At 49.0% G+C, this 25,369-nt stretch overlaps 1 protein-coding gene across 1 annotated transcript in view; it reads right to left on the bottom strand.

The window, feature by feature from the left end:
* The window catches only part of Myo5c (myosin VC), a 76,268-nt gene that overhangs the window by 11,631 nt on the left and 39,268 nt on the right, over nt 1–25,369 (bottom strand). Inside the window, exons 17-34 of the mRNA XM_028865137.2 lie at nt 24,595–24,681; nt 22,965–23,076; nt 22,097–22,308; nt 20,140–20,305; nt 19,740–19,886; nt 18,783–18,947; nt 17,333–17,426; nt 15,891–15,954; nt 14,424–14,604; nt 10,971–11,064; nt 10,696–10,759; nt 9,530–9,610; nt 7,780–7,960; nt 6,012–6,105; nt 5,479–5,542; nt 5,223–5,376; nt 3,720–3,807; nt 1,780–1,878 (exon numbers count right to left, since the gene is read on the bottom strand). Of these exons, the coding sequence (XP_028720970.1) occupies nt 1,780–1,878; nt 3,720–3,807; nt 5,223–5,376; nt 5,479–5,542; nt 6,012–6,105; nt 7,780–7,960; nt 9,530–9,610; nt 10,696–10,759; nt 10,971–11,064; nt 14,424–14,604; nt 15,891–15,954; nt 17,333–17,426; nt 18,783–18,947; nt 19,740–19,886; nt 20,140–20,305; nt 22,097–22,308; nt 22,965–23,076; nt 24,595–24,681 (2,147 nt within the window). The remainder of the gene's footprint in view (nt 1–1,779; nt 1,879–3,719; nt 3,808–5,222; nt 5,377–5,478; nt 5,543–6,011; nt 6,106–7,779; nt 7,961–9,529; nt 9,611–10,695; nt 10,760–10,970; nt 11,065–14,423; nt 14,605–15,890; nt 15,955–17,332; nt 17,427–18,782; nt 18,948–19,739; nt 19,887–20,139; nt 20,306–22,096; nt 22,309–22,964; nt 23,077–24,594; nt 24,682–25,369) is intronic.

Raw genomic sequence — 25,369 nt, forward strand, 5'->3', positions numbered from 1 at the left:
ACCGGAGAGATGCTCAGAGGTTAAGAGCACTGACTGCTCTTGCAGAGGACTCAATTCAGTTCCCAGCTTCCATGGGGTGGCTGACAACCATCTGTTAACTCCAGTTCTATGGGACCTGACATCCTTTTCTGCTCTCCATGAACACCAAGAATGCTCAGGGTACGCATACATGCATACATGCATGCAGGGAGACACTCACACACATTAAATAAGTAGTCTTAAAGAGAGAGAGGTGAGAGACAGAGCAGGGGTGAAGAGAGAAACCTCACAGAGAAGCGTATGAACGGAAAACAGGACCCTCCCGTGGCCGAGTTAAGACAGCCCCAGAGAAGAGGTCCCTTTGTGTCTACACGGGGAGGGCTGTGTTAGGGTTTGAATCTGAAATGACCCTTAGAAGCTTATGCTTTCAACACTTATTTCCCAGCTAATGGTGCTACTTGGGGAGGCTGGTACCTAACTGGTGAAATTAGGTCATTACGATCCCTGCCACCATCTCTGTTTCCAGCTGCTGTGATGTGAACAGGTTTTACCTCACACTCTTACCACCATGAACTCAACAGGCCCGCCATACCAAAAGAAATCTTTGCTCCCGCTGTTTCCATCGGGCATTTTGTTAACAGTGATTGAAAAGTAATCAACAGCCTGATCCTCTTGTTCTCTTGGGGGGGCGGTCATTGCAAAGCAGAGGAATCAAGGCAGCATCTTTTTCTTTAAGGGTCTTGGGGAGGATGGAGAGAGAGTTGCAGCCAAGAGCACACAATTCTTTTGCAGAAGACCAGAGTTTAACTCCTAGCACCCACATTGGGCAGTGAACAACTCCCTGTAACTCCAGCTCTAGGGCATCTGGTACCCTCTCTGGCCTCTGGGGGTATGCATATGCCTGTGAACTCACACAAACACACACACACACACACACACACACACACACACAGACATGCATTAACATTTTTCCTCCTAAAGGTCTTGGAACCAGCCATCTGCAAGGCAGTCTTCTCTTCCCTTGGAAGAGTCATGGTGAAGACGGGGTAGTAAGGTTGGTTCCGAGACCACTGACATCTGAGGAAGCACTTTAGGACATTTCTGTATCTAGGGTATAACTGGGAAGCCCATTTGATGGCTGCAAATGGATTTCTCAGCAGAAGTCAAACAAAGCACAGGGCCACCATTACCTCTAGCATGGAGTTTCTGCTGAGAAATAAAGATGATCAAATGTGCCTTTGATTTTTTTCCCTTTTTTCCAGTGCTGATGATCAAACTCAGTCCTTGTGCATACTGAGTGCTCAACCACTGAACTACATTTCTGGCCATTGGTTTTGCATGAGGAAGTCTCGTATGTAGTTCAGGCTGGTCTGGGACTTGTAATATTTCTGCCTGACTGCTGGGATTACAGGTGTTCCCCACTATGCTCAAGGCCAAGAGCTCTGTCTTCCATCCTGACCCTATGATTAGACTTGAGAGAAGGTTGGGGCAGTGATTTTTAGCTGAGGACTATCTTGGTTCCCCAAAGGTCACCGGCAGTGTCTGTGAACCCTGGAACTTGACACCACCTTCTAGTGTATGCAGAAATGAGTGATATGGTGCTGTGGTTCATAGTGCACAGACCCTTCCCTCAACCAAGAATCGCCTGGTCAGGGCTGAAGGTGGGAAGCTTCAAGCTAGGGAAGAAAACATGAAGGAAGAGAGAGAGAAAGAAAGAACTGCCTCTCCCCAGGGCTTTTGAACCGACTGTTATTTAAGTTCTCAAAGAGAAGCATAACCCAGGGATATGACTTTGACTACCAAGAATGAGGTTTTGGATGATCTTGGCCTCATCTTCTTTCTTGTATTCCAGCATCCCGAGGTACTCCTTGGGTCCTGAGGGCGGGTGCACATTGTTGGCTGCAGACAAAGGCAAACAGTCAGCGACATACACTAAACCACACTGCCTGGTTTCACAGTTAGGCTAGTGTCTGAGTTTACCCTGTTCACAAGCTGCTGCAGCTTTCAGCTACGTTAGGACCGTTGGATGCTTCGGATTTCTCCCTATAGTGATTTCTGCCTGTGAGTACAGCCACGCTGAAAAGGCCAAGATGTCCTTGAATGAGGCCTCATTCATCTCCAGTACAGTGGGGAAAGAAAGAAGCCTGTTATCTACAGTGAAGGGTGCAAGACTCGGGGAACAGAGTGCTGAGAAGAGACACGTGTCTTGACCACAGGGGGGCATCTGCCCATCTCCTATGGCCCCTGTGATAAACCACCACAAACTCAGTGGTATTACTGTTGGGTTGCTAAGTTTGGGGTAATATGTTATGTAATGATGGATAACTGATTCATGCAGAAAAGAGTTCTGATTTGAATGTGTTGAGCTGGAAGGAAGTAGTGAAAGACAAAATGAATCTGGGGCTTAGGAAAAGAAGATTAAATATGGGTTTGGGTGGACATTATATAGAGAAGTTAGCTCATTATTTTGTTCATCTATCCCTTTTTGTCCATCTGTCCATCATCCATTCTCTATTGATATATCCATACACCTATCATCCATCTGTCATCTACCCATCCACCTATCATCTACCCATCTACCTATCATCTACCCATCCACCTATCACCCATCCATCCACCTATCATCTACCCATCCACCTATCATCCATCCATCCACCTATCATCCATCCATCCATCCACCTATCATCTATCCATCCACTTATTGTCTGTCATCTATCTATTCATGAATCATCCATCCATCCATCCATCAATCTAGCCACACATCTCTCCATCCAGCAATTCTAATAGAGACATAAAGGACAGGACATCTAGACCTGCCCCTTCCTCCCATGATGCAGATTGGCACATAACATCTATTATTGACTGGGCAGTGGTGGTGTATGCCTTTAGTCCCAGCATTTGGGAGGCAGAGGCAGGCAGATCTCTGAATTCGAGGCCAGTATTACTACATAGAAAGTTCCAGGACAGTCACTACTACACAGAGAAGTCATGTCTTGAAAAACAATGAAAAACTCCCCACCCCCCCCAAGAACCTTCAAAACCAAAACCAAAACAGACATCTATTAATGAAGAGAAAAGAGCCTCAATTTGGCTGAAGATATTTCAAATTTAAGTTGAAAATGGAGTACCTAAGAATAAAGGAGGTCTTCAAAGGAATGAGCACAGAAAGAGAAAGGGATGCCTGACAGGTACCGCCTGTGCAAGCAGAGATGGGACGAAGAGGGAAAGTGAGGAACGCGGCAGGAGCCGAAGACTGGCCATGGGCACAGACTCCGAAACAGAGGGAAGAAACGTGGTGCTTCCTTCCCGTGGGCCTCATGGGGCCAGGCTAGACATGCCATTCAGCTGAGGTCAGGAGGCCATGTCTGTCTTCTTCTCCTCTACTTCTCTCCACTAGTAGAAAATGGATACTCACGGATCCAGTATTTGCGTGTGAGAGGTGGCCTTCAAAATGATTAATTGGATGCTCCTTCACAATTTCATTTTGAAAGTGAGGCACTAACAGAGGAAGGGGATAACATATTTGTTTCTGGGTGTCTCTTGAAACAACATCAGTGTTCTTGCTATGTGGTGCAAAAAGCTGCTCTAGACCTCGAAGCTTCTCTAGCCTACCCCTGGGTCCTCACCTGACCAGCTGAGCATCATTCCTTTGGCTTTGTGTACTCTGGACACGGGACTGGAACTTCAGAACACAGTCCCTTACCCGAAAGCTCAGAAGAATAAGGACATATCCCTCCTACCTTTTTCAATCGTCTTGGTCAAAGTCTTGACTTGATCCTGTAGCCTTTTAATCATTCTGTCCTTCATGTCTAACTCTTCCTCAAGGTCCTTCAGAAACCCAGAAACAAGGACTCTTTTTAGAAATAGCTCCTTTGGCTTTGATTTTTGTTAATGGCTTTATGGCTGTATATTCCCCATACTGTAAAATTCACTCACACACATGATTTGCACAGCAGTTGCTTTCTGTATTATCCAGTTCCAGATATCTTCAATGTTCCCCTACATCTGGGCTGCCTCAGAGAGTCAAGGGGCTTGCCTCCAAGCCTGTGCTCTGAGTTCAATCCCCAATACCACATGGTGGGTCCTGCATGCTGTACACACACACACACACACACACACACACACACACACACACACACACACTGTTCTAGTTAGTTTAATTTTTTTTTTTGCTAGCATAACATGAGCTAGAGTCACTGGGAGGAGAGAACCTCAATTCAGAAAATGCCCCCAGCAGATTGGCCTGTGGGGAGTTTTTCTTGATTACTGATTGATGTACCCCATTGTGGGTGGTACCACCCCTGGGCAGGTGGTCCTGGATGATAGAAGAAGGCAGGCTGAGCAAACCACGAGCAATAAGCCGGTAAGCAGTGTTCCTTCACGGCCTCTGCTTCAGTTTCTGCCTTGCGTTCCTGCCCTGACTTCCCTCCATGGTGGACTGTGATGTGTAACTGTACGCTGAAATAAACCCCTTCTTCCTCAAGTTGCTTTTGGACATGTTGTTTTATCTCACCAATAGGAACCTTAAATAAGACACATACAAATGTAATTTAAAAAAATTAAAAACCCTGTAGCCATTAGCTTTCACTCTCTAGTCTATTTCTGTGGTCACCAATTGACTGTCCCTGTGGGTTTTCCTATTCTAGCTATTCTGTACTACAGAAATTACACAAGATGTGGCATTTGATTTCTGATCCTTCCACGTATCACCCCTTTCATATGGTTAATATCTTTTTGCAACCTCCTACTTTATGGATGTAGTACATCCTGATCTATTTCTTTGATTATAAATTAATGTCCAATTCAGACTTTAAAAATCAGAGCAGGGAAATGGGCTCTTTGGCTGTCAGAAGAGGGCGCCAGAGAGACTGTTCTGAGGTTTGGGCATCGCTTTCCCTTTCCCATGGAGTGTTCCGGTTCTTCTGAAAGTGACTACTGTTATTTTTTTCCCCTTCTCTTTATGACTGGGTCTCACACACAGCAGGATGTTCTCAAACTCCCTTCAAGGATGACCTTTAACTTCTTCTGCTTCTCCTGCCTCCACCCCCGAGTGCTGGGATCACAGGCGTTCCCCACCAGGTCCGGACTGTGCGGTTGTGCAGATGGTGAGCACTCTACTCTGAGTTTTATAACCACCGGTCTTTGAGATAAGGACCCAGATGCTCTGAGGAAAGCCTGTGAGGCGGCACACTTCCCTGCTCAGCAACGTCGCCACCCAGGAGTCAATCATCCATACTCCTCACCCTGTTTTCCAAAGACAGCCCGGATGACGCCTCTTGGTGGAGGATACACCTGACTTCCCCTTCAGCTTCTGGTTGCTTCTTCAGGAACTCACTGGCCTCCTGCAGTTCTGGGATCTTGTCCCTCAGCCTCTCTTTTCCTGGAGCCGCCACCGCCCTGAGGAAGGGACAAGGGGCTCTGGGCGTCGGTGTGACCACCTTAGTGCTGGTGTCTGCACAGACGGGCGAGCTCCTGGCCAGTCCCCACCAGAACACTCACTTGGCCTGCGTTCCTTCCTCTTCTCGGGCTTGGTTTGGGTGACCAAACGGCTCTTCCAGTTTTCCTATCATGAGAAAACCTGTCAGTGCTGTCGGTGGTCAGCCGTGCCACTGAGCTCTACTCTGGGGCTGGCTGCCATTATTTTCCCAGCTCTAAGGTCCTAATCCACATCCAGTCAGAGATTAGGTTTTGCTTGGTCTGAGCAAGGCTTAGGGTTTTTGTTTGTTTGTTTGTTTTTTTGTAAAGTGTTATTTAAGAATGACATTTTATTTGAACATCCAGGTTTCTGGATTCTCGTTAAAAATAGTAATAGCAGGACCAGGGGCTACATTCCCACTGTGCCAGACACCCACGGAACTTAAAGGAAGCTGCCCCTTTAATACTGTACCCATTCTTGTCCTCCACACAGAGATCCTCTGACCTCTGTGTTACCTGCCTGGCCCCGGACCACAGCTTAACACCCCCAAAGCCGTGGCTTCCCATGCATTTCCTAGATGCTGGAGTCTAAGAGTAGGACAGGATGATTCCATTACCTTCCATCTTCTCCGTCTGCTCCTTCAGGCGGGATTCAAGATCCTGCTTCTGCCTCTCCAGCTCTGAAATCTGCTGCTTGAAGTCTGGGATCATCTTCAGAGAAGAGTAATAATTATTAGAATAACCAATGCTTGGGTCTGGACTTTACACTCTCCCAAACAAACACTCACCTGTCTCCCTGTTCCGTTTGTAGAATACACAGTTGTGTAAAAAGGCCAGCGGAGGCACTGGGATTTATTGACATTATGTCCCCTCCCCCTTCATCTAAAGACCGACACAGTGGTCTCCAAAAATCCCAGCATGCTCAGAGAGAACAGTTCTCACATGGCTATCCTGGGAAGGAAAGAGGTGCACTGTGGGAAGGGAAGGTTGCCCTGTGCCGAACTGCACCCATGCCTAGCAATGCCTTCTCACCTGGAACAGGACATACTATCTCAGGACATTCTGTAGTGGGAACCATCCAGGGCTCTCCATATCCCTTCTCCTTTGTTGTGTTTCTGTTCTCTAAGTTTATACAGACACCCAGGCCTCCGAAGCCCAAGCAAAGAATACCTCGGAGCGGATCTCACTGTGGGTTCCTCATTAAAGTTTATCCTAGGGACACACAAGCCTATGAAGCCCCTTAACTGCTCCTGTATCCTCCCTGGGGATGCTGGCCTGAGAGTCCCAAGTTATAGTCTAGCCAGAGAAGGAGGGAAGAAGCAAAGAATCAGTGGCTAGTGAGGTAGTGATCCCCTGGAATCCCGGAAGCAGGGGAGCAGCCGGCATCACCACACATGCTGAGGGGCACATGACAGAATGGGGTGGCTGCAGAGAAAAATGAAGGATGTGTGGGAGAAGGATGGTTAATGAGCTTTGAGAAGACCCATCAGCTCACAAAGAAGTGAGATTGTGACCGAAGGATAAGGATAAGGAAGTGTGTGTGTGTGTGTGTGTGTGTGTGTGTGTGTGTAGATCTTGAAAGTGTTTTGTGTATATATATGCATGTTTGTCTGTGTGTATCTTTTGTTTGTTTGTTTTTTTGAGACAGGGTTTCTTTGCATAGTTTTGGATCCTGTCCTGGATCTCGCTCTGTAGACCAGGCTGGCCTCAAACTCACAGAGATCCGCCTGGTTCTGCCTCCCTAGTGCTGGGATTAAAGGCGTGTGCCACCACCGCTCAGCTCTGTGTGTATCTTAAAAGCACCCGATATGTATCTTGAAAGCATTGTGTGTCTCTGTGTGTGTGTATCTGTGTATCTTGAAAACATTGTGTGTGTATCTCTCTCTCTCTCTCTCTCTCTCTCTCTCTCTCTCTCTCTCTCTCTCTCTCTCTCTCTCTCTGTGTGTGTGTGTGTGTGTGTCTATAGATCCTGAAAGCATTCAGCAGGTGCAAATGAGATGAAAGGACAAGATAAACACAATAAGGAGAAGATCCAGGGGAGATATAGGGGATGAACAGATGGACTGACATAACATAAACCCTTCTCAAGAGCCACACTTTTGCCTTGGTCTGTTTTGGGTTTCTTTGCAGGGATTTGGGGTTAGAATTAAATCTATGAATATTCACAGAATTTGAACCCATTATGTGGAAATCAAACACATAGTAAGTCTAATCTGAGTGTTCTCCAGCCTGGGGACATTGTATAGATTTATCTTCTAACTTAGTTATTTACCACTAGAGAACTAGTTGAAACCAATTGTTTGGCTGCAAAGAACTGATTTTTGCTCCACCAGAGAATAACATCTGGGACAATGGACAGTGGCTACACACCATGGCCAGGCCTACCATGTTCTCTGATGTCAGCCTGGTGACTTCGTGACGGATGCTTTCATTGATGCCCGTCTCCTCTCTGAACAGCTTCTGCAGGTGGTTGATTTCCTGGCTCAGATGCACGACCTTGAAGTTCAGGCCTTCAATCTCTTTTTCATAGCAGTCCTTCTGAGACTGGAAATGACTCTCCAGAACGCTGTTGGAGGAAGGGGAGAGGAATGAGCCCATGGTCTCCGTGTTGCTGGGCTGAGCGCAGAGGGGCCATCGTGCCACGGCTGAGAAAGAAGGGTCAGCGCTTCACCCTCAGGACTAAAGCTGACAGTGCCTTCCCAGAGAGGAGGGAGGGAATCGGGAACTGTAACCAGAGGACCCTGCCCACTGTTATAAAACAGTGCGTGTGGGTAACACGCAGTGAATGACAAAGACATTTCATTTCAGTAATTCAGCTGTGCTTTTAGTTAATAGTTTAAAACCTCTGCTCTGCATGATGCAGTTGGAATGATGTGTCCTGTACACTTGTGAGGATTTACTGAGTGTACAAGATGAATCCTTAATGTGAGCCTTTTGTGGGGGGAGGGCCCTGCTAGGTCATATGAGCCAGTGGGGAGGCTGCACATGATATTGAGGTATGTATAAGAACTCTTTTTTTTTTTTTTTTTGGTTTTTTTCGAGACAGGGTTTCCCTGTGTAGCTTTGCACCTTTCCTGGAACTCACTTGGTAGCCCAGGCTGGCCTCAAACTCACAGAGATCCACTTGACTCTATCTCCCGAGTGCTGGGATTAAAGTGTTCATTCTCATATTCTCATATTCATTCTCTCTCTCTCTCTCTCTCTCTCTCTCTCTCTCTCTGTAGCTCTGGTTGTCCTAGAACTCCATATCTAGACCATGCTGGCTTTGAACTCAAAGAGATCCAACCGCCTCTGCCTCCCTAATGCTGGGATTAAAGGTATGTGCCATCATGCCTGGTGAGAAATCTATTTTCAACTCAGTTTGCCATGGACCTAAAGCTTCTGTAAGACAACAAAGTTCATTAATTTAAAGAAATGCAGAAGCGTCCTCAGTTCAATCAGCTGCTTATATAACAAGGTTTTGTTTTCCCTTTAAACATTTTCATGCATTTTTATTTTGTGTGTGTTTGCCTGCATGTATGTATGCATGTATACCATGTGTGTGCACTGCCTGTGGAGGACAGAAGAGGGCATCCGATCTCCTGGAGCTGGAGTTATAGATGGTTGTGAGCTGCCGTGTGGGTGCTGGAAATCTAACGGACCTGGGTCCTTTCCAAGAGCAGTCAATGTTCTTAACTGCTGAGCCATCTCTGCAGTACAGATGTTCTTTGCTTTTTGAGGTAGGGTCTCTAGCCCAGGCTAGCCCCCAACTTCTTTGGTAGTTTACAACGACCTTGCATTTCCCCATTTTGATTTCCAAGTGCTGGGGTTACAGGTGAGCTCTGTTACACCCCATTTATTCAGTACAAGGGATGGAAACCAGAGTTTTATGCATGCCAGGCAAGCACTCTCCTAACTGAGCTACATGCCCAGCCCTGTAACCAGCTTTTAGCAAACAGACTACAGGTTTGATCATTAGGTCTTCTCACCAGGCAAATGGCTGAATTCTTAGAAAAGTCTTTCTAGGGGTTACCAGATAATTTTACCATAAGCATTTCATTCACATGTCAAATCTAGGTAAGATGACCTTCCCAACATTGTATAGTCTCTGGAAAACAACAACAATAACAAACAGAGCCCAAAGGGAACATCTAACCGAGTTGCTTTCTTTAGTCCTTCATAGGCAAACCAAAGTTCTCCGTCCTCATTTAAGTGTTCCAGATCTTCCACAGAGAGCCTGGAAAATAAAACAAAGAAGGCACACATGTCCAACCTTGCTCATGCATTCATTACATGGTCTGTGTGTGTCATTCCTACAGAACTATTCACCTTGCTTTTTTTTTTTTTTGGTTTTTCGAGACAGGGTTTCTCTATGTAGCTTTGCGCCTCTCCTGGAACTCACTTGGTAGTCCAGGCTGGCCTCGAACTCACAGAGATCCACCTGCCTCTGCCTCCCAAGTGCTGGGATTAAAGGCGTGTGCCACCACCGCCCGGCTTCACCTTGCTTTTTAAAAGATGTGTGTGTGTGTGTGTGTGTGTGTGTGTGTGTGTGTGTGTGTGCATGTGTGCTGGTGGAGACCAGAAGAGGGCGTCATATTCTCCCATGGAGCTGGAGTTACAGGTGGTTGTGAGTCATTTGACATGGGTACTGGGAACTGCTGATCCCTGGTCCTCTGCAGGAGCAGCAAACGCTCTTAACCACTGAACCATCTGTCCCTCCAACTTCTAATACCATTTTTTTGTCGAGGCAGGCTTTTTCACTGGCCTGGAGCTCATTGATTAGACTAGACTAGCTGGTCAGTAAGCCCAGGGATCCGTCTGTTTCTACTGTCCCAGTGGTTGGGACATCACAAGCATGTAACACCTTGCTTAGCTTTTCTCTTTCTTTCTTTCTTTCTTTCTTTCTTTCTTTCTTTCTTTCTTTCTTTCTTTCTTTCTTTCCTTCCTTCCTTTCTCTTTCTTTCTTTCTTTCTTTCTTTCTTTCTTTCTTTCTTTCTTTCTTTCTTTCTTTCTTTCTTCCTTTCTTTCTTTTAAAAAGCATAGGTTGTATGGGTCAAACTCACATGCTAACACTTTGCTAAGACCACCTCTCCAACCTGTTTTTTGTTTGTTTGTTTTGTTTTGTTTTCTTCCGAGACAGGGTTTCTGAGTAGCTTTGGAGTCTGTTCTGAATATCACTCTGTAGACCAGGCTGGCCTCGAACTCACAGAGATCCGCCTGCCTCTGCCTCCCAAGTGCTGGGATTAAAGGTGTGCGCCACCACTGCCCAGCTTCTACAACCTGTTTATGTTTGTAAATGTCTGATAATGTAAAACTGATTACCTGCTTCTGACATCTTCAATGTCATAGCTCTCCAGAAGCTGTTTGGTGACCTCTGACATCCGTTCTGGAAGGAAAGGGAGAGCGCATAAATCGAATTTGACCATGACTTTCTTCCCCATGGCCTCTCCAGAGTGGTTTCTTATAGTCTGCTGCTGAATAACCAAACAGCTGGCTACCAACCCACTAGACTACCCTCTATACCTCTCCCCTGCCCACTAGCCAGCCCATGTCCCAGTACCTCTCGCCTGCCCACTAGCCAGCCCATGCCCCAGTACCTCTCATCTCTCGTTTCTGTGACTGCACGTGTTTTTCCACGTCTATCTTCTGCGCCTGCAGCAGCTCTATCTCCTTCTCAAACTCAGAGATGGTCTAAACCAGAGGCAGGAACAAACCAAGGGCAGAGAAAACAGCCGTTACACTTTTCATCAGACAAGGGCACCTCCTTGTCCCGGGACATATGGAGCCCAGCGGCCAGCCTCTGTGCAGTTTCCCGGCTGGAATCTTAGCCAGCTTTCACAGCCTCACAGCTTGCCCTGAAGCAGCTCAACTGCTCCGAATGCGACTGTTCCCCAGCTCTACCAGGTTGCAGAAATCAGCTTCCCTACTGTCAAGGGAGAAAACAATTACGGGTTTGCCATGAGAAGGGCTGGGGGCAAGCTGAGGTGAATAGGTACCAAGATTGTCTTTCAGTGGACAGTGAGCCTGAAGAGACAGGGGGTGGTGGGGAGGGGTAGAGGTGTGGGGGTGTGGAGGCAAGGGTGCCGCCTTCCTAGGAAGCTTTTGTCTTCAGCTAGGCTGAGAGGAGAAGCAACGGCAGGGGGCGGGGGGGGGGGCCCCGCGCTCAGCACCCTGGGAGGGCCACTTGGGGACAGTTTCCTCCAAGCATCTCTGCTGGTCAAAAGGCTGCACCTGCTGCTGTTCACACTGCAAGCTTAGCTCAAGGAAGACTATGGGTTTGTGTGTGTGTGTGTGGGGGGGGGGGGGTTGTAGACAGAAACATTCTCAGGGATAGCAGAGGTGAAAAGCTCTCTTAGAATACTCTAGTACTCCTGAGTATTGACAGGCTGCAGCTCCTGACTCCACAGAGGAAGGGGATCAAACATTGAGAGCTCAACCTAGACAACCTAACTGTCCTAACAGGCCTTGAGGTGAGGAGAAGCCGAGCCCTTATTGACTAGAAAATGTATCTACACTAAGGCCAAATGACACCTTTGGGGGTCATGTGCCAAGGACATGGGAAGCCAAGACTGTCCAATCTAAAGCCTCCGCTCTCTGTGATTCTCTACATATTTTAAGGTAATGTTTGCATTTACTGGCAATCTTCAGACTGCCTGTAACACAGAGAGCTTGATGATGATGGTTAAGATCTTTGTAAGCCGGACCTCTCAGTGCATTAGAAGAAGTGAGTGACATCTACTGGCATCTCACGCTAAGTGCAGGCTCACAATTCCTCCAATTTGCAATCAGCCTGGAGAGATGGCTCAGAGGTTAAGAGCACAGGTTGCTCTTCCAGAAGACCTGAGTTTAATTTCCAGCACCACATGGCAGCACACAACTGTCGTAACTCTGGTTCCAGGGGATCTGATGCCCCCAGGCAAAAACACCAATGCCCATAAGATTATCCAGTTGGTATTGAAACCCAGCAGTCACGGAATTGACTTCCCAGAATAGACAAGTTAAAGGATTATGATCATGTGATCCAGTCTCCCCAAGTTCCCCACATTTAAACAACAGGAGACCAGTAGACTACTGGCTAGAACAAGATACTTCTATAAAAAGATGGAAACCCAGAGGAACGTAGACGGACAGTTCTGATGGAAGAAGCTCTTACAGAGCACACATGCCTGCCCCACAGTCACACAGGACATCGCAGAGCTTCTAACATGTGTTTTACATGTTTAGTAGAAGCTTGACATCTTTCTGACTTTAGAGTGAAATTCTCTGCATTTGAGAACAGATGCAGCTGGGCGTGGCTCTATGATTATTCCCTGTAAAGAACAGGTGTGCTCTTCCTGTCCTCTGCACACACCAGAGATCTGCATTCTGAAACAATACTCTGTACTAAACGATCAGACGGGCACTACCATTAGCACTTGGGAGGCTGAGGCAAGAGGATCCTGAGTTCAGGGCCAGCCAGGGTGACATATGGAGAACTTATTTCAAAATAAACAAATCCTCAAGACAACAGGGAGACATTTGGTTATGATTTCTAGTAAGGAGTCATTGTCTGTACACAGCTCACACGTGGCTTATTGTTGTTTTTAAATCTTATTTCTCTCAAGAACTTTTTATTAAATTTCTATGAATGTTTATGTATTTTATGAAAATATAGACAGCACCAGTATTTTAATGTTTGGTAAGTTATTAAAATATTCTTCTAAGTGATTTTTCTTTCTCAGCTTGTAAACTTCATTTTTTAACTTTTATTATAGATTGACAAGGTATAACCATATATGCATATATATGTTATATGGGTAACAAAGTGAGGTTGTGATTTACAAATGTATATGTGGGAAATTAAGTCAAGATAACCAGCATATCTCTCTCTCAAACATTTTGAAGTTGAGAATATTGAAAGTTATTTTCTTAGCAATTTTAAAGTGTGTAATACTCTACTATTAACTGTACTTATTACCACTCTGGAACAGATTTCTTGAGACAGGGCCTCATACAGTCTAGTCTGGCCTCTAGCTCCCTCTGCAGTTGAGGATAGCTTGAGCATCTCGTGCTTCTCCTGCCTGTCTCCCCAGGGCTGGGATTACAGGAGTGAAACATTACACCTGAACTCTACTGACTGGGCTATCCCCAGGCCTGGGCCATGACTCCTGTGAATGTTCTGATAAGTGGAAGATCCTAACAATTTCACATTAGTACAGGTATTCATAAGTTTATAACATGATAAATAATAAGGGTTCACCTGAGTTTATAATTTAAATTGGAAGTATTCTTTTAGTCAGCCTATTCAAATAACTGTATAACTACAACCTGAAAGTCAGAAACTGGCTTTTCAAACATGAAATACAGTTTCAGACAGCCCAGAGGCTGGGACATGGGGGAACAGAACCCTCGGGTACGGTGTGCCTTCGGTCTGTGTGGCTGTTCCGGTTGTCTGATGTCTTGGGAACACAGAGATGCTGTAAGACTGAGCTGGGAGCTGCTAGGGCCACACTCAACCTGCATCAGCCCTTTTCACCCTCTCAGCTGCTGTAGAAGAGAGGGCACGCGCACGCGCGCGCGCGCGCGCGCGCGCGCGCGCACACACACACACACACACACACACACACACACACACCTGTGACCATGACTCTGACTCTGACTTCCCCAAGGATGTTCCCAAGCACCCTAAGCGAGCAGAGGCTGCAGGGGCACCTCCTGGATGATGGACACACCTTACTTAGCTGAAGGGCTGGACCATTGCCACCGCCCCTGCCACCCAGGAATCTGAGATAACCTGACTACAAGCATATAATACTGGCTCCTCATCTACACAGCACGGAATCTCCTCAAGCTGCCCGAATCTGTAAGAAGGGTACCCCCCAAAAACACACACCATGCCTCATCTGAGCTCTCTTCAGAACACCCCCACCATGCTGTCTATGATACTATAAATATCTTGCCAAAAGGACAGCCCACCTGGGGTCCCTCTTGAACCCCAAATCTGAGGCCTTTCGGCTATCTCTGTGCAGATCCAGGGCATCACCAGAGGACCTAAAGCCAGCACACCCCACCTTTGCCTGCTTGCTCAGGCGGGCCACCTCCCCCTTCAGGCTGTCAGTGGTGACCCGTCCCTCCTCCAGTTGATGATGGAGCTGCGTCTTCTCGTCCTTGAGGGCTTTAATTTCTTCTCTCAGAGACTCTATCTGTTTCTCATAGGCTTGCGTTTTCAGCTCAAAACTCTTTTCAAGAAATCTAGACAGCAAAAGAAGAAAAGAAAAACTAGCTTAGACTTGCTTATATAGTCTTTGAATAAAATATATAATATTCTGGAAATATTGAGAGGAGACACCTCCACGCCAAAGGAGGAGACAGGTGTGTCAGGGCCTCACACCCAGAGCCTCACACTGCTGGGATGCCGACCCAGAACCTTGATCAATTTGCTTTGATAGCACCAAGGAAGAGGCTCTGAGGAAGAGCCATGCTCCACAACAATTTTAGTCTCATCTCCTTTTGTAGATATTAATAAACCTTTAAACTTTGTAAAGTCCTGCCCACCCCCCAAAAAAACCCCAAATCCACTACAGTATTTTCGAGAGGCCAGAAAACAGACAAACAAGAAAACCTTGCAGCCTGGGTCTGTCAGTAGTTTGTGCCTCTGAGGACTGTGACAGGCCAAGCATACACAGGCAGGGGACCAGCGGCCAAATGGACCTGCAAGGAGGACTAAGACGGACACCATTTTGCTCACTTCTGAGGAGCTCAGGGTGACCTGTGCAGCTGGCTCCTCGGTCTTTGGAAGGCTCCTTACCCACCTCCTTACCTAGACCGTGATTATTCCGCTAACTGTATGGGGAAGTGGAACCTCGTCATCCCAGGCTGCCCTGAGATCTTGTCTCCCTAGGAACATGACAAGAATATCCCACATCTCCCCATCATTCCATCATGCCCCTCACTTAGATCTATAAACCACTGACTCCTTCAGAGAAGAGGAGACCGACTGGAATCTCAGGGAATTAACAGATGGTTTATAATTGAGATAGGAAGGAGGCTGGTCCAACCCAAGGCCATGGGGACCAGTGAGGGTCCATCAGCAGGAGGAGTATGGAGAACTCCAGAGCATGGGCATCATTTGAGGCTGTACTCTGTAGAACTGAAGCCCTCAAGACTAAAATCCCCACTTTTTAAAAATATCCACACCCTGCCCGCCTGGATCTGGATTATGCTAGCTGCAAGCTGAGAAGCCAAACAGAAAACAGCAGAGAGCGGATGGGGATGCAGCCCCGTTGGAAGGGGTGGCCAGCAGTGGTGGGGCACAGCTGTAATCCCAGCACTGCTGAGAGAGGGGCAGGAGGGTCGGAGGTTCAAGGACATCCTTGGCTAATGGAGGAGGCTCAAGGCCAGCCAGTGATAACTGAGACCATGTCAGAAAGAAAGGAAGGAAAGAAGGAAGGGAGAGGAGAGAAGGGAGGGAGAGAAAAGGAGAAAGGGAAGGGAAGGACAGCTGAGTGGGTGGCGGCATTGAGGCAAGGGTCTCTTACAGTCTCTGCTGTTCCTCTTTTTGCACGTCATCGAACAGCTGCCTGGTGAGCTTGTCCATTTTTTCTGTGGACAGAGAACACTCTTTGAAACAAATCTGCCAAGACAATGAATGTCTTCATTGTCTCATGCTTCAGAATCACCGTGGAGGGTTGGTTCAGCTCAGACTCAGAGTGAGGGCGTCTGCCCTTCGTAAACCAGATACGTAGGTGAGGGGGCTTCAAAATAGCAGCTCTATTGAAATTCCCCACCCAAAGGTGTCACTGGCACCACCAAATAGGCAATTCTCCAGCTACACTTCTTAGAACTTAATTATTCTTGTGGCAACCTTCACGTAAAGAAGTTAGGACCCCCCCCCCCCAACAACTACTCAAGGGCAGTGCAACAAAAAGTATGCAAGGAGGTGAGCCCCTCCCTGCTCAGGCTCCAGCTACTCCTTGACCTCTCTGCTCCTCACTGCCTCAGTGGGCCCCAAGGCTGGGCCACAGTCAGGGTGTGCCTTCTTGCTGGAACCCCACAATCCTGTCCTAACCTGGAGGCACTGACTGACTTCCTCTCCATCTTGGGCTGCTCCTCCACTCTGCCCTGTACCCTAGGCCTGGTGCCCTTTAGTCCACTTGCTGGGTAGAACATGTGCAAGGTCCCGCAGGCCACTCACAAGGCTCTTAACACACGTACATACACTCAGATGTTCACAGACACTCTTAAGCACACTCATACACACATCTCCACATACACACTCATGAAGGCTCATGAATATTCCTTCATATTCACTCTCTTACACACACACTCATCCACTCACACTCTTATACACTCCATATATTTATGAATACTCTTAAACACACACACTTATACACCTCAAACTACACACTCACACTTATACACACTCACACCCTTACCACACTTGTGTCCCCACACTTACATTTATCTACTCTTACACATGTTCATACTTTTATGTACACGCATCCTCACACTCATACACAACTGCAAGCTCTTAAACACATACATACCCACACACACTTACACTCACGAACACCCATAAACTCTTGTACATGCGCTCTCTCACAAACATGTGCACACTCACTATTGCATTCATACTCTTCTGCACACTGATATACTCACATCCATTCATACCCTGTGTATACACTCACACTCATACACAAATTCTCATATACTCACACACTCTTACAAATACACTCTTACACGCTCACACTCTCACCACTCACACACACAAATACAACACAGTACACACACGCATACCAGGCACCACACGTTCACATGCTCTTCCCTGGGTAAAACCTCAGGGCTGCTGGCTGTGAGGTGCAGACAGGGTGAAGCAAGCACCTTTTAAATGCACTCATCCCCTTCATGTGTGATGCACCAAGGACACACGGAGGCCCCGCCACACCCACAACGCTGAGTGACACCCAGTGCCGGCGGCTACCTTTCAGCTCCTCGGTCTTCTCCTGCAGCGTCAGCTCTGCCTGCTCTTTCTGCAACTCCAGCTCTGCATTGTGTTTCTGCAGCTTTGACAACCTCTAGCAAAAGGAAGGGACATGAGGAGACCTTGGTAAATCCCTGCCACAGGCCCTTGTGACGAGCCCTGCACAAGGCTCTTCAGTCACATGTGCTTGCTCCGTCTATGTCCGGAGTGAAGAGCCTGCACTGGTGACAGAACCAGGGGCCCGAGGGGACTTCACAGCAGACACCAGGCCCACCTACCTCCCCAGCCACGACTGACAGCTGACACCCGGGAGAAGAGCCCAAGTCCAAGGACTGTCTCAGGCCTCTCCTGAGCTCTGGATACTCGGGGCAGTTTATTAATTAACTGTGGCGACAACGGCTTAGTGCACAGCACACATGGGATTCACATTTTCAGACTGCTGTGACTCAGAAGGGAGGGGGCAGGGCGGAATCTGCTATTGCGGTTTCTCTTGATGAGAGAGGCCTGCAGGGCTGCAAGTGTGGGCACCTTGATGGTGATGGCCATGACCGGCAGAGCCGGCAAGGGTGGCGGCGGCGGCAGCAGTGTGGGCACCCCCGAGCACTAGGTCACAGGGAGGGCAAAAGGGAGCCCTCTGGGTGCTCATGGCTACCAAATGTGGGACGCCTTTGGAACGCACGGGAGAACAGACAGTCATGAAAGGGACTCAGAATATGCTAGAACGCACCTGCTCGTGCCTGTGTGGGGCCCATGCTGGGCACGGGCTAAATGATGTCCCGTGAAAACGTCACTATAAATCTTTTTCTGGCCCCCTTTTATCATCTCTATTTTAAATATGAGGAAGCTAACATTCAGCTAAGGGTCAGTGACCTGGCCAAGCTGCACACTAGCCAGCAGCAAAGCCAAGATATGAATCTAGGATGTCGAGATTCCTCGCTAGACCACAGAGATAAAATCTTCCCCAACTTCTGCAGCACAGGTCAGGGACGGGTGGCCTCCAGGGCCCGTGCGGGTGGACAAGGGACAGAGGGAAGAGAGGAAGCCGCCAGCCGTGTTCTTCGGGCCTCGTGTCTGCTTGGAAAGGTGGACAGAGAGAGCAGCTGATCCTGTCCCTGAGCACATGATTCTCCCCAGAGTCCGGGTCTCCGGGCTCCCTTTGTCGGGGCTGTGAAGTCCTGCTTTATTCAGCACGAGCAACATTTGCCTCCCCTGCAGAGGCAGGGACGTGGACTCCCCCGTGTGGACTCCCCCGTGTGGACTCCCCCGTGTGGACTTCCCCCCGTGTGGACTCTCCCCGTGTGGACTCCCTCATGTGGACTCCCCCATGTGGACTCCTCTATGTGGACCCCCCCACCGTGTGGATTCCCCCGTGTGGACTCCCCCCGTGTGGACTTCCCCCCGTGTGGACTCCCCCGTGTGCCGCCCCCCCCCCCGGGTGTACACTTCTGACCTCCTCCACCGTGTCCCTGTATCTCCTGCCCTTCTCTTCGTAGCTGAGTCGGTGGGTGGCTGCCCTTTCCAGCTCGGCTTCCAGCTTCTGAACCTTCTCCAGGTCGCCAGCCCGCAGCGCGGCCAGGCTGGTCAGCTTCTCCACCAGTCCGTGGTTCTCTCTGCTCTAGAGAAAGACTCAGAGGTTTGCTCAGAGCGAAGCAGCTGCTGCCTTCATGCCTCGTGCTGCCACGCGGACCACAGTCACACTGACCACAGTGGCGTTTATTAGCATCTTCCCACGGAGCTGAGTGAGGTGGAATCTCTCTGAGCCGGTGACTCTCGTCACGTGGGTCCCATCCGCTACCTGGGACTCTGCAACAACTCTAATACTAGAGGCTGAATTGTATTTGCCTCAAAAGTCATATGCTGGACCCTCCTCCATGGGCCTGGGAGATGACTATTTGAAAAAAGGACTTCTAAAGAGGGAACTGGGGATCTCTGGAGGCCACGGGGTGGGCCCTGGGCAACACAGCTGGCGCACTCAATGGGTCAGGACGGACTCACAGAAGGCAGATAAAGGCAGGTGGCAGAGGGCTGGGGAGGTGGCTCCAGGATTAAAATGCTTGCCTCTGGAGCCAGAGTGCTAGAGTTTGGGTTCCCAGGACCCACAAAATGCCAGATAGTCACGGTGGCCTGCTTGTAATTCCAGCCTTGGATGGTACAAACAGGGGATTCCCAAAGGAAATTGTCTAGTAGACGCCACGAGCCATATGGGTGGGCTCTGGGTTTGACTGAGAGTCCTTGCTTCAAAAAGAATAAGGCAGAGAGTGATCAAGCATGCACACTCACATGTACATTTACACAATGAACACACGTAAACACACACGCGTACATTTACACATACGAACACGCATAAACACACACACAAACACACACACACACACACACACGGACACGCACACACACACACCCCTACCTGGTCCTCCAGCTTCTTCTGCAAACGCTGGACCCTGTAAGTCAGCTGAATGTTGAGCACAAATCTGCGGATGTTCTGGAATCTACGCCGGGCCAGCCATGCCCTCGCGTACTTCTGAAGGATCACGGCCTTGTGCTCCTGCAGCAACTGGAGACGGAGCTTCGTGAAATGTCAGCCAGACCTCTTGTTCCTCTCTCTCTCCGGGTCCTTCATCACCAGGAGAGCCAGCCCAGGAGCATTCCCACAGTGCAGAACAGGAGTCTCCCACCATTGACCCACGGAGCCCTTCATCCCAGACTTCTGAAGCAACGCCTCAGGCAACCCTCAGGGCAGTGAGGGTGCCTCTCTCACCAGAACCCCTGCACTGAGGAAGGCACAGCAGCCTGAGTCCACTCCATACCTTCCGGTACTGCCTCCTGGCCAGGAAGCCCCTGGTGTGGGCCTGGATGGTGATGGTGGCCACACGGATCAGCTGGTACAGGTTGCGGACCAGGTACCCTCGGCAATGCTTCTGGAGGATGATGGCTGCCCAGGCCTCCTTCAAAGCGGTGGCAGTGATGGCCTTCCTTGGGTGAAGAGATGGCATTGTGAGTGGGTGGCCAGAGCCTCAGCCTTCACCGTGAACCCAAAGTGTGGGCAGCATCTTTCAGTGAGGGGAGTCCTCAGGTAATTACTTCTCTACCATTGAGTGGTTCATCCAGATGCAACTTCGGGCCTGTCTGGGCATAACCTGATCTCAGTGTGGGTCACTCTGGCATGGAGCAGCCAGTGAGATCTCCCACATGAGCCAGCTAATCCACAGGCACACCCGTACACCGGTGCACAGTACACGTCCGTCCAGACTGTGAGGATGACCGTGCCCTGGAACCCCATTTTCTCATTCAATAAATTTGTGGAGAGATGGGTTGGAAGCTGCAGATCTGGAGCTGGCAGACTATGATCTAAGGGTCAACTCTGCGGAGACCATCCAGCCCCGGTTGAACACACTTGTGACTGCTCTACACACACTACCGACAGCAGCTGATGTAGCAGGAGCTGGCCTTCTTCTGTGAGTCCCTGCAGAGTTCATATGCTGGACACCTGGCCCTAGCTGTGATATAAGGGGTAGCCTGGTGGAAGGTGGGTCACTGAAGACGTGGCCTCTGAATGGCTAAATATGAGTCAGAGCTAAGGGGAGGTCTTTATCCTTATTATTTTTTTATTTTAAAATTTACTTTATTTTTGTGTGTATGTGTGAGTGTGATGCACGTGCACAGGTATGTGCCCACGTGCACAGGTACGTGCCCACGTGCACAGGAAGCCAGAGGAGAATGTCACATTCATGCTCACTTTCTGCTGTAGACAAGGTCTACTTGTTGAACCTGGAGCCGGGTTGGTGGCCGGCGAGTCCCAGCAATTCTGTCTTCATGGATCCATGTGTGGACAAGCCCAGCTGTTACCATGTGGTGCTTGGACACAAACTTAGCTGCTATACTTTGCAGCGAGTCCCATCTCTTGAGCCCTTGTTTACTTATTTATTTGGAGACAGGGCATTGCCATGAACTCTTGACTGGTCTAGTACTCATCATGTCGCCTCACTTGGCCTCAGACCCTCAGCGTTCTCCTGACTCCGCCTCCTGAGTGCCGGGATTCCAGGGACACAGCACCACACTTAATGCGAGTGAGCTTACATACAGAGAGGGAGTCCCATGAACCTGGCCCCTTTTCCACACGGCTGTTTCTGGCTGCTTCTTCTGTGGAAACTGTATCACAGCAACGGAGGCCATTATCAGAGGCCAAAACAATTCATACTCCCAAACTGTAAGCTGAAGAAACCTTTTCTTTATAAAGTGTCAAGCCTCAGGCCCTCCCTTACAACAAAAGAAAACAGATGAATGTGTCTGCATTCAGGCTACAGCAGCAGAAGTTGCATCAAAGATCACGAACTGTTGAAGCCTCCAAGAGTTATTATCTGGTTCGGTACAGGAAAGTTTAACATCAGCCTAAAGGTCTGGAGGTGAACACAGGCTCTCCCCTTCAGAACGTATAAGCCCATGGAGGAGGTGGATTTGTGAATGGCCAAGAAATATAAGTAAAACAATTATGAAATAAGCTCTATATTAGATGATATGAAAAAGAACAGTCGTCCCGCCTGGGAAGATCTGGCACACAGGACAGGCCCTTTTCATATCCAGGCTCATGTTCATTGGTGGGGACCCCCCCCCACCTGTGTCCAAGGAGCAAGAGAAAGATCTTGTCCTTAGCTGCCCCTCCTTCTGGGTCTATCAGCTAGAAAGACCCATGATCTAGCTGCTCTCCATGGATCCAGCATACCCCTCCGTTGACCCGGGACATGATCAGTATGACTATTCACTTACCTCACTGTTTGCTGACCCCGGAAGTACTGCTGGATTGTCAGGGCAGCTTGTCTCTCTCGGAGGAACTTCCTTCTCTGCAGCCAGCCCCGCACATGCTTTTGAATCACAATACAACCCTGCCTCAGTTTATCTAAGCGGAGTTTCTCTAAATAAGCCACCTGTCCTGCTCTGAAGAAAATCTTGGTTCTACCAAATTGGTACTGGTTAGAATCCTGGAGGAGAAGAAAGAGATAACTTAGAAATAGGGCCTTTTTGACCCTGAGAGAGTCGAAAGATTTTTACACCATTGCTATTACCTAGGCACAAGACAGAAAACCCAGAATCACAATCTAGAAACTTCTACTTCAAGGTGCATATTGTTTTCTGTCTTGGTTTTGGGTTCACATCTCTATCCCATTTCCTGGCCATCATGCTTGCCATCTTAATGTCCCTGTCCCATTTCCTGGCCATCATGACTTGCTATCTTAATGTACCTATCCCATTTCCTGGCCGTCATAGCTTGCCATCTTAATGTCCCTGTCCCATTTCCATGGCCATCTTAACATCCCTATCCCATTTCCTGGCCGTCATAGCTTGCCATCTCTTTCCACCCTAACTCATCCCCTCAGCAATAACCTCAATCCGTGCTGAGTGACGTGACCACTAGGCTTGGTTACCACCTCATCTGGCCATGTCTTATGACCCAGGTCCATGGAGGATGGTATTGGAACTAGGGAGAATGAGGCAGGGGGTGAGGGAGATGGCAGTGGAATCCAGAGATGCCTGCTGTTGAGTGAGCATGGCCGCTGCTGACTCACTAGCATGTGAAGGGACACGTTTGAGAGGCACCTGCTGGAAAAAGTCCGAGACCCCAGCAGGCGAGACCAACCTGGATGAATCTGTGCAAAGCCGCCTTGCACACCTCCTTCTTATCACTGAGGGACAGCTCCTGCTGGGTCATGAGGATGCCATAGCGGCTGTAGAACTCGAGGTATGTCCACCTGCAACGTCAGAGAGACCTGGGGGAGTGTGTCAGGGAGGAGGCTCTCCATGCAGTCGCCTGTGTCCCCCCCCCCACAATGGGGGAGGTGGTAGAGTCTGCTCTGGTGTCCTCCCCCTGTGTCAGTGCCGGAAGCACCCAGCATGTGCACCTTCTATGGGAACCGATTCAACCAACCCTCTGTCCCCCTGTCCTCGATCAGCTCCTGTCCTGTCCTGACAAGGCAGCTGGGACCATCACCAGCACCTGAGACGGGGGCCTGGGATGCTTCTGAGATACCCACAGCACCTCTGTCATAGTTCAGACATTACATGTTTCCTAAAGGCTTAGATGTGGAAGGCTAGGTCCTCACTGCAGTGTTCGGAGGTGAGGTTCTTGAAAGGGATTGGATGCTGAGAGTTCTGGCCTAATTCATGGATTAACCCACGGATGGAGTCTTGAAGGGGTCGGGAACCACAAAGGACATGGGGCTAATTTGGAGGATGTAGTTCACTGTGGGCCTGGCTTTGTCCCCGACCTTGTCTTGTCCCTCTATCTGCCTCCTGCCTACAGTGAAGTGAGCCACTGTGGTCCACATGTGCCCCTTGGCATGAGGCTGTGCCCGGAAACAACAAAGCCAAATGGCCATGGGCCAAAACCTTCGAAACCATGAGCCAGAACAACCTTGGTATTTTGTCACAGTGATGAAAGGTGGGTATTTCTCCCCCGGCCTCCCTCTAGGATAACGCATCTTACAAAATGCAAAGCATGGCCGGGCGTTGGTGGCGCACGCCTTTAATCCCAGCACTCGGGAGGCAGAACCAGGCGGATCTCTGTGAGTTCGAGGCCAGCCTGGGCTACCAAGTGAGCTCCAGGAAAAGGCGCAAAGCTACACAGAGAAACCCTGTCTCGAAAAACCAAAAAAAAAAACAAAAAAAAAAAACAAAAAAAAAAAACAAAATGCAAAGCATGTTTAAAAACTATTGCCACAGTACCCTCCGTTCTCAGCAAACACTTGAATGAGGACAACGGTTAGGTCCAAAGTGAACCCCCCGCCCCCAAAATGGCAGTGCCTTAGGATGCCATTTAGATGGCAGCAGGCTGGACTATGATTGGATAAACAGAAGGACTACTATTGAGTCAACAAAAACCTAAACAGCCTTCCTCAGAAATCTTGTGAAGCAAGTTTCTGTTTGTCAGGAAAAAGCCTTTGCTTTCCTAATCTGTCCTGACAGCCAACCACCTCTGGCAAAGGGCATCCAGTTCCTGTTTAACCCAAAAAGTCCACAACAGGTCAAAGTCCACACCCTAGCCCCCAGGCTAGACCCACACCCCATCTCCCATCTCCCCTGTATCTTTCCTCTACCTGCCCCCATAAAACTGACAAGGCTTCCCCCCACCCCACCCAGTCCTGTTCTACACACACACACACACACACACACACACACACACACACACACACCAGTAAACTTTCTACCAATGACATTGTCCCCTTTGGAGACTTCACTGCTTCACTGTGTTCTCGCTCACAACAACCTACCTGGAAGGGTAGCTCTGGGCACTGATGCGGATGGTTTCTAAAACGCCACAGGCTCGCAGCTGCTGGACAATTCGTTTGGAGTCAAACCTTGAAGCAGTTTTACAGTGTGTTCAGTCAGGCCTCATAGCTACTGAATGTCCCAGAACATGTGCAGCAGCAGGGAGGCTTGGACTTGAGGGTCCTGGACAGCAGGATCCAACCCTGTTGTGCCTTCACCCTCAATACACACACAGAGTGCCAGGCACACCGCAGATCTGCAGGAACATCTACAGAATGTTCTGGAACAGCCTCTCCGTGAAACAGTCTAGAAGCTGGGGGTGCAGGTGGGTGTGGGAACGAGCTCTGACTGAGGGAGGTGAAGGGGAAAAGGCCACCTTGTGGGGGAGACACCTGGATTGAACTTCCAGGTAAAAAGAGATGCACAGGTAGTTACATTCCAGCGCCCATCTAATGGAGGAATGCCATTGACCAAACACCTTACAGAGGCTGAGGGCACAGGTCTAACACTGTTGGTATCCCACAGACACACTTAATACCTCCAATGACAGCCAGTGGGCTAAAAAGGACATCACGATTTACATTCTTGGCTAGGGGCTTTTACCCCAGGGCCCCTGAGAACATCTGATGTCTCATGCTACATAACAGGGTGCTTCTGACCCTCAGCCCCCCTCCTTCCTGTGCACACATGCCCCCTGTACAGGCAGAGGGGATTGGGTCCCGGGTGTCTAACTGGCTTGGAGACGATCATTTCAAACTCAGCTCCTTTGCTTAGCCC

The sequence above is a fragment of the Peromyscus leucopus genome, chromosome 14 (genome assembly GCF_004664715.2).
Source record: "Peromyscus leucopus breed LL Stock chromosome 14, UCI_PerLeu_2.1, whole genome shotgun sequence".
Lineage (NCBI taxonomy): Eukaryota > Metazoa > Chordata > Mammalia > Rodentia > Cricetidae > Peromyscus > Peromyscus leucopus.